Here is an 8,943-nt window from a genome sequence, read left to right on the forward strand (position 1 = left end):
ATGGACAAAATGGCAACAATGAAGGATGAATGATTTGTGACTGTGCGAGACTTTGTCTGACTGTGTTTATTTGTGTTATTGTCTGTGAGGCTGCGTGTTACAGTTTATGAATGTGACTGTGTATGCTTGCATGTGACTATTTGTGATTGTCTTTGATCGTGTGTGTGACAGTGTGTGATTGAGTGAAGTCGTACGTGATTGTGTGAGACTGGGTGTGACTGCATGGGATTATCTGTGATCATGTGTGAGTGAGTGTGACATTGTGTGATTGAGTGTGGCTGTGTGTGATTGTGTGTGACTTTGACTGTATGTAATTTTGTGTGATTGTCTTTGACGGTTTGATTTTATGTGACTGTTTTTGGAAATGTGTGACTGCGTGTGAATGTGTGATTATCCCGTGACTGTTTTTGATTGTATGTGACTGTGTTTGACTGTGTGTGATTGCATGTGACTGTGTGATTGTCTGTGGTCATATGTGAGTGTGTGTGAAATTGTGTGATTGAGTCTGGTTGTGATGTGTGATTGTGTAAGACTGGGTCTGATTTACTTTATTCCTGTGTGAGTGTGTGTGATATTGTGTGATGGAGTGTGATTGTGTGAGTTTGTGTGAGACTGTGTGTGACTGTTTGTGGAGGTGTGTGGATGTGTGTGACTTTGTTCTGACTGTGTCTGATTGTGTGTGACTGCATGTGACTGTGGGATTGTCTGTGATCATGTGTGATTGTGTGTGACTTTGACTGTATGTCATTTTGTGTGATTGTCTGGGACTGTGATTTTATGTGACTCTTCTGATAGTATGTGACTGCGTGTGAATGTATGTGACTGTGTTTGACTGTGTGTGATTGTCTGTGATCATGTGTGAGTGTGTGTGAAATTGTGTGATTGAGTCTGGTTGTGATGTGTGATTGTGTGAGACTGGGTGTGATTGTGCATGATTGTTTGTTACTGTGTGTAACTGCGTGTGATTGTGTGTGACTGTGCTTGACTGTGTGTGACAGTGCGTGATTGTGTTTGATTGTTTGTTATCATATGTGGGTGTGTGTTTGGCAGTGGGTGATTGAGTGAGACTGCGTGTGAATGTGTTACTGTGTATGATTGTCTTTAATACTGTGTGAGTGTTTCTGTGTGTGATTGTGTGTGACTTTGACTGTATGTAATTTTGTGTGATTGTCTGTGACTTTGATGTCATGACACTGTTTCTGATAATGTGCTACTGCGATAATGAATGTGTGATTGTCCCGTGACTGTGTTTGATTGTATGTGACTGTGTTTGACTGTGTGTGATTGCGTGTGACTGTGTGATTGTCTGTAGTTATGTATAAAATTGTGTGATCGAGTCTGGATGTGTGATTGTGTGAGACTGGGTGTGATTGTGTATGACTGTTTGTTACTGTCAGTGACTGTGTGTGATTGTTTGTGATTGAGTGAAACTGCATGTGAATGTGTGTTATTGTGTGTGATTGTCTTTAATCCTGTCTGCGTGTGAGTGACATTTTGTGATTGTTTGGGAGTGTTTGTGTGATACTGTGTGTGACTGTGAGTGTGTGTGGCTATGTGTGACTGTGTGTACCATTTGTCTGACTGTGTTTAATTGTGTTTGATTGTCTGTGATTGTATGTGACTGTGTTTTATTGTGTGTCACTGCGTGTGACTGTGTGATTGTGTGTGGGTGTGTGTGTGTGTCAGTGTGTGAAATTGTGTGATATAATGTTTGGTTGTGTATGACTGGATGTGATTGTGTATGACTGTTTGCTATGGTGTGTGTGTGTGTTGGGGCGTTTGTGACAGTAGGTGATTGATTTCAAGAAGAGACCATCCAATCATGGATGCAATGGAAATTATGAAGACATCTCTTACTCTTTGACTGGTCTTTTGGAAGCCAGATGGCCCCTCCCCTGGGTCACTGGAGTCACTGATGCACTTCACGAGGGGAAGCAAGGCTGTTATTTTCTGTAGAGACTCATACAAAGGTAAGAAGAAAAGAAACTGTGCACTCACAATCAGCTCCTCCTCCTCCTCCTCCTCTCCAGAGGAGTAGTCGTCCTCCTGACAGCCCTCATTTGTGGGCTCCCAGTCTGCGGACGAGGCGCTGGAGATAAGCTTAAAAACAAACATCACAAAATGGAGTTAGCCTCAAACCCCAAGTTTATAATTAATTCAATTTACAATAAAATTACTGCTTTTCACCTTTCTGCAAAGGCCCAAAGCGATTCGCAGTCCCAGTCACCCATTCACACACACATTCACACACTGGTGGTGGCTCTGCTGCCAAACACTGGCGCTAACCTTCTACCAGAAGCAATTTGGGGTTCAGGGGCTTGCCCAAAGGACACTGCAACACATGGGCAGGCAAGGCGGAAATCAAATTTGCAACCTTCCAATCATGAGTGGACCACTCTACCACTGCACCACATCTGCACCACAGCTTCCCACAATAGACCATCTCATAATCAATTACCTCTTGCTCCTCAGAGCTTTCTTCAGCCACTGGTTTGCTTTGGGGATTTTTTTGTCTCAATCTCCGTTCAGGGGGGTCATCTGAGACATCAGCTGCCTGTGGCATCCATAGAGAAATGCTTTTAATAGGGATCACATGAATTTCCGGGGGAAGATTTGCGCCCTACAGTTTTTTCCACTTGATAATTTTCTGGAGAATGTACTATTACTTCACTCACTTTTTTAGCCTTCAGTGCCTGGCTGTTTATTGCACTGATGGCCATCTGACGGCCACTGTGGATCTCCTCTGCTGGGTCCTCCGCTGAGGGTAGAAGAGTTCCAATCAGAACCAGAAAAGTTGCATTACCTGTGATAATGCGAGTGTGGATGCCTGTATCACAAATGGGCTTGTAATAAAAGTTGTGTCAATTACCATGGTAAAACCTCATGGCCGTGTTCGGGTCGTGGCACATGAGCGCGGCCACACGCTGATACGCCCTACGGCCCAGCTCCCTTTTGGTCTAATAGAGAAAACAAAAGTACTGAACATATGTACAATTTTTACATGGACAATCTGATAAACAAAATGATATAACTTACATATGTGGCCACGGAGGATCTTAGCAGGTTAAAAGTCGGGGCAACCCCAAGCCCCATGCTCTCCCAGACAGTTTTAAAAAGGTCTGGGAGCTTCACATGGGGTTGCCCCGACCAGGTGTGGAAGAATGTGGTGGCCTTGAGGCCACCATCCACCCTGTGTCTCTGAATCAAGTAGCGGTCCAGCCACCCATACTCCTGCTCAGTCAGAGCAAGGGTGGCTGGACCAAACTTGCGCCGTGTTTTGTGGTCTGAGATCTGTAACGAAATGAACAATTAAAGAAACAACTCTTGTGTTTTGTTATTTATTTTCATAAAATATTAAGTAACTTACGTGGACCAGCCTGCCGCCCAGCTGGTGCGCCTTTGCCTCCCTGACTGCTTTTACAGTCAGGTTGACGAGCACCCCCTTTCGGTGGCCGGTGGTCGCAATCAGGTAGCCAGATACTAGGCCAAAGTATCTGGCTACCGTGTCCTTCATTAAAGGATATTCCTCCAGGGCATCTTAAGAGCAAATAAGAAGCACATTTTTCCGTTGTATCCCAATCGCTTGCTGCTTCGGCAAATCTTACTATCTAATGATACTTACCAAGTGTGCTCTCAATAAGATCTGGGGCCTCCTTAATGAATCTGGAGTGCAGGCAGCTGGGGATAAGTTTAGCTAAAAAAGAAAAAAAAAAAAAATAATGAATATCATTTTTGACATTGTTTAAAAACCCTTCTGTTTTCCTTTGCTTGTTTACATTAAAAGTGGTGTCACTTAGACCCCACAAGACAGTGTGCAGAACTTTTTTTTTTTTATATCTTTGAACGTCTATGGCACCCTGTCCAACTCTGTACAAATTTGTAATGCAAGGAATCACACATCAATATATGGTTGGATTCATTTGGACCCCAAAGATAGCGGAAGAGTTGAGATAGTTCACTGAGGTTCTTGTTTCAAAAGCCCAATGTGCAGCTTAAGATCACTAACCTGATTTCTGGCGTCTGACCAACAGCTGCTGGTTGGCCACCTCTCGGCCAATTTCCTTAATTCTGGCCCGGAGCTCCAGCAGCAGCCTCTCAAGGTCCTTGCTGCCTATCCTGACTGACGGGGGGGCCACGACGGAGACATATTTTAAATACCCCACCACGTCAGTCAGGTAGGCCTTGACGGTGGTGGGTTTGTAGGCCCTGCTCTGCAGGTGACGCACAAATCTTGGTTGAAAAAAAAAAAAAAAAGTTAGTCCCTGTGAAGTTTAGCTCACATAAACACAGTCAAAGACAATTACACACAGACATAATTACACACAGTCACAGTGCGCAAATGTCTGCAGTTCATGCAAATGATTGCAACTTTACCAAATCAATTCAATTGATGCAAACTTTGGTTGTATGTGACTGTGTTTGACTGTGTGCGATTGCGTGTGACTGTGTGTGATTGTCTGTGATTGTGGGGGTGTACGACAATGTGTGATTGAGTGAGAATCCGTGTAAATGTGTGTGACTGTGTGTGATTGTCGTTGATCCTGTGCGAGTGTGTATGACATTGTGTGATTGAGTCTGGTTGTGTGAGACTGCGTGTCGATGTGCATGACTTTTTTGTTGCTATTTGTGACTGTGTGTGACTGCGACTGTGTGACTTTATCTGCTTGTGTGTTATTGTGTGTGATAATCTGTGACTGTGTTTGACTTTGTGTGATTGTGTGGCTGCGTTTGACTGTGCGCGACTGTCTGTGATCGTTTGTGACATTGTGTGATGGTGCGTGGTTGTGTGTATTTGTGTGTGTTTGTGTGAAACTAAGTGTGACTGTGTGGCTGTCCGTGATTGTGTGTGACATTAACTGTGGGTAATTGTGCGTTATTGTCTGTGGCTGTGTTTGATTGTACTTGACTGTGTTTGACTATATGTGATTGTCTGAGCCTGTTTGATTGTATGTGACTGGGTGTGACTGTGTGACTGTGTGTGATCATGTGTGCGTGACAGTGTGTGATTGAGTGGGGTTGTATGTGATTGTGTTAGGCTGTGTGTGAATGTGTGTGACAGATTGTCTGTGATCATGTTACTGTGTCTGTGAAATTTCGTGATTGATTCTGGTTGTTTGTTGATTGTGTGAGACTGGGTGTGATTGTATATGACTGTTTATGACTCTGTGTGACTTTGTGTAATTTGGTTTGATTGTTTTTTTGGGTTAGATTGTTTGTGACTGATAGTGTGTGACTGCGTTTGACTGTGTGATTGGGTGTGTTTGTCTGTGTGACACTGTGTGATTGAGTGGGGTTGTATGTGATTGAGTTAGGCTGTGTGTGAATGTGTGTGAGTGATTGTCTGTGATCATCTGTGTGTGTGTGAAATTGTGTGATTGATTCTGGTTGTTTGTGATTGTGTGAGACTAGATTTGATTGTATATGACTGTTTGTGACTGTGTGTAATTTTGTGTGATTGTGTAATTGTGTGTGATTGTATGTGACTGCGTGTGACTGTGTGTGATCGTGTGTGCGTGACAGTGTGTGATTGAGTGGGGTTGTATGTGATTGTGTTAGGCTGCGTGTGAATGTGTGTGACTGATTGTCTGTGATCATGTGTGTGTGTCTGTGAAATTGTGTGATTGATTCTGGTTGTTTGTGATTGTGTGAGACTGGGTGTGATTTTATATGACTTTTTATGACTGTGTGTGACTGTGTGTAATTATGTTTGATTGTCTTTTTCTGTGTTAGATTGTTTGTGACTGATTGTCTGTGACTGCGTTTGACTGTGTGATTGGGTGTGATTGTCTGTGTAACAGTGTGTGATTGAGTGGGGTTGTTTGTGATTGTGTGAGACTGGATGTGATTGTATATGACTATTTGTGACTATGTGTAATTTTGTGTGATTGTGTAATTGTGTGTGATTGTATGTGACTGTGTATGATTGCGTGTGACTGTGTGATAGTGTGTGAGTGACAGTGTGTGATTGAGTGGGGTTGTATGAGATTGCGTTAGGCTGCGCGTGAATGTGTGGGACTGATTGTCTGATCATGTGTGTGTGTCTGTGAAATTGTGTGATTGATTCTGGTTTTTTGTGATTGTGTGAGACTGGGTGTGATTTTAAATGAGTGTTTATGACTGTGTGTGACTGTGTTTGACTGTGTGTGATTTTGTTTGATTGTCTTTTTCTGTGTTAGATTGTTTGTGACTGTTTGATTGTGTGTGACTGCGTTTGACTGTGTGATTGGTGTGATTGTCTGTGTGACAGTCTGTGATTGAGTGGCGTTGTATGTGATTGTGTTAGGCTGCGTTTGACTGTGTGCGACTGATTGTCTGTGATCATGTGTGTGTTTCTGTGAAATTGTGTGATTGATTCTGGTTGTTTGTGATTGTGTGAGACTGAGTGTAATTTTGTGTGATTGTGTAATTGTGTGTGATTGTCTGTGACTGTTTTAATGTATTTGACTGTGTATGATTGCGTGTGACTGCGTGTGACAGTGTGTGATCGTGTGTGCGTGACAGTGTGTGATTGAGTGGGGTTGTATGTGATTGTGTTAGGCTGCGTGTGAATGTGTGTGACTGATTGTCTGTGATCATGTGTGTGTTTCTGTGAAATTGTGTGATTGATTCTGTTTTTTTGTGATTGTGTGAGACTGGGTGTGATTTTAAATGAGTGTTTATGACTGTGTGTGACTGTGTTTGACTGTGTGTGATTTTGTTTGATTGTCTTTTTCTGTGTTAGATTGTTTGTGACTGTTTGATTGTGTGTGACTGCGTTTGACTGTGTGATTGGTGTGATTGTCTGTGTGACAGTCTGTGATTGAGTGGGGTTGTATGTGATTGTGTTAGGCTGCGTTTGACTGTGTGTGAATAATTGTCTGTGATCATGTGTGTGTGAGTGTGTTTGAAATTGTGTGATTGATACTGGTTGTTTGTGATCGTGTGTGACTGGGTGTGATTGTATATGACTGTTTGTAATTTTGTGTGATTGTGTAATTGTATGTGATTGTCTGTGACTGTTTGATTGCATGTGATTGCGTGTGACTGTGTGTGATCGTGTGTGCATGACAGTGTGTGATTGAGTGGGGTTGTATGTTTTTTTGTTAGGCTGCATGTGACTGTGTGTGACTGATTGTCTGTCAAACTATCCCAAATTGTGTAGCATGTAAACTCACTCCGAAACTTTTTTGATGTTCCTCAAGTATTTCATGTCTACCCCTGGGGACTGCGGGGCAGACATGAACTCTGTGAACACCTTTATGTGGGAGGCCCGCTGCCGCGCATTTTCCCTGTCTTTCCGGGTTGCGGAAGCCCCCTCGACATGCCTCCTATAATCTTCGATGGTTTTTTCTGTAGTGACAACACAAAGTTAGTCAAACATCTTCTTCATATGTTAAAAGATATATATATTTTCCTCAAAATATGTAAGAACAGTACCATAGGCAGGGATCTGGGAGGGCGACCGGGGCCTCCTTTTCTCGAACTTTTGTGTCTGAAAAAAAAATTAAAATAGGTCACCCTAACATTTTTTGTAATTAATACATAATATCCCAAGATGTGATTGGAAAGTTATGATTCTCACCCTCTCTTGGGGCAAAACAGAATTCAGTCTGGCCTCCAGCTCCGTACTTTTTCGCATCTGTTCCTGGAGGAGGCCCGTGACCACCCGGAGTTGCTCCTCCAGGTCAGAGCGGCTGGGGCCAGACTGTTCTGCCCCTCGGTCTTCCCCAATTGGAGGAGCTGCAGGTGAGATAAAAGCTTATTTTTTTTTCTGTGCTGATACCCAAGACATACCTCTGAGTACTTAGTGTATATAATAATTTCAATTTCATTGAGCGTCCCCTACGTGTAGCTGCGATAGGAGGGACCACCGCTGGAGCCACCTCGCCAGCGTCCTCCCCAGCCTCCTCACGGGCCTCCGCGTCGGCCTCCTCCCTCTGGAGCCTCTGAATGCGAAGACGTTTTAGCTCCCTGGCTGCAACCTCCCGGATTTTAAGTTCGTCCACCAGGTCCAGGCTGGAGACCATTGGTGGGTCCGGATTTGTGGCCCGGAGCAAGGTCAGCTCCCGGGCCACATGCAGCTTTTTGGCTAATTGCACATTGGGACCCACCAAATGATTCTGAAAAAAGAAAATATTAGGTTTTGCACATTCTACCTATTGGGATCATTGCAAACCCAAGGGTTTGAAAAATGCCTAACCCTAATCCTTCTGACCATGACAGTTTCCCTGATGTTGGGGTACATATCTGTTAGATATTGGCCTTTTTTTCCTACAGAGTGGGCTAACTATTGTGATCATCACGGCCATGTACATCCCACCGGACTGTTCTAAAAAAAATAAACTAAAAGTAAAATTACCCTAGCAAGGATTACAATTATTAAGTAATTTTGTGTGATTGTGTAATTGTGTGTGATTGTATGTGACTGTGTATGATTGCGTGTGACTGTGTGTGATAGTGTGTGAGTGACAGTGTGTGATTGAGTGGGGTTGTATGAGATTGCGTTAGGCTGCGCGTGAATGTGTGGGACTGATTGTCTGATCATGTGTGTGTGTCTGTGAAATTGTGTGATTGATTCTGGTTTTTTGTGATTGTGTGAGACTGGGTGTGATTTTAAATGAGTGTTTATGACTGTGTGTGACTGTGTTTGACTGTGTGTGATTTTGTTTGATTGTCTTTTTCTGTGTTAGATTGTTTGTGACTGTTTGATTGTGTGTGACTGCGTTTGACTGTGTGATTGGTGTGATTGTCTGTGTGACAGTCTGTGATTGAGTGGCGTTGTATGTGATTGTGTTAGGCTGCGTTTGACTGTGTGCGACTGATTTTCTGTGATCATGTGTGTATTTCTGTGAAATTGTGTGATTGATTCTGGTTGTTTGTGATTGTGTGAGACTGAGTGTGATTGTTTATGACTGTTTGTGACTGTGTGTGACTGTGTGTAATTATGTTTGATTGTCTTTTTCT

General features: G+C 43.1%; 2 protein-coding genes across 4 annotated transcripts; both read right to left on the reverse strand.

Annotated features, from left to right (window-relative positions):
* Positions 1-921: 921 nt before the first annotated feature.
* LOC112155864 lies at positions 922-3,716 on the reverse strand. 2 transcript variants are annotated; one of them, XM_036216711.1, is made up of 7 exons: positions 3,368-3,716; positions 3,037-3,291; positions 2,870-2,957; positions 2,676-2,758; positions 2,459-2,554; positions 1,999-2,100; positions 922-1,920 (listed from the first exon to the last, which is right to left on the reverse strand). In XM_036216711.1, the coding sequence occupies exons 1-7, from the start codon at positions 3,512-3,514 to the stop codon at positions 1,753-1,755; spliced, it is 939 nt and encodes a 312-aa protein (XP_036072604.1). In that variant the 5' UTR covers positions 3,515-3,716; the 3' UTR covers positions 922-1,752. The 2 variants fall into 2 exon arrangements, with proteins under 2 accessions (XP_036072604.1, XP_036072603.1); XM_036216710.1 differs by having other exon boundaries at positions 922-2,100.
* A 105-nt stretch (positions 3,717-3,821) lies between these two features.
* LOC118600059 (putative uncharacterized protein FLJ46204) lies at positions 3,822-7,863 on the reverse strand. Of its 2 annotated transcripts, XM_036216713.1 has the most exons (4): positions 7,562-7,863; positions 7,417-7,471; positions 7,155-7,329; positions 3,822-4,230 (listed from the first exon to the last, which is right to left on the reverse strand). In XM_036216713.1, the coding sequence occupies exons 1-4, from the start codon at positions 7,616-7,618 to the stop codon at positions 4,002-4,004; spliced, it is 516 nt and encodes a 171-aa protein (XP_036072606.1). In that variant the 5' UTR covers positions 7,619-7,863; the 3' UTR covers positions 3,822-4,001. The 2 variants fall into 2 exon arrangements, with proteins under 2 accessions (XP_036072606.1, XP_036072605.1); XM_036216712.1 differs by lacking the exon at positions 3,822-4,230 and having other exon boundaries at positions 5,866-7,329; positions 7,562-7,857.
* Positions 7,864-8,943: the final 1,080 nt, after the last annotated feature.

This window comes from Oryzias melastigma, linkage group LG18 (assembly GCF_002922805.2).
Source record: "Oryzias melastigma strain HK-1 linkage group LG18, ASM292280v2, whole genome shotgun sequence".
Taxonomy (NCBI): domain Eukaryota; kingdom Metazoa; phylum Chordata; class Actinopteri; order Beloniformes; family Adrianichthyidae; genus Oryzias; species Oryzias melastigma.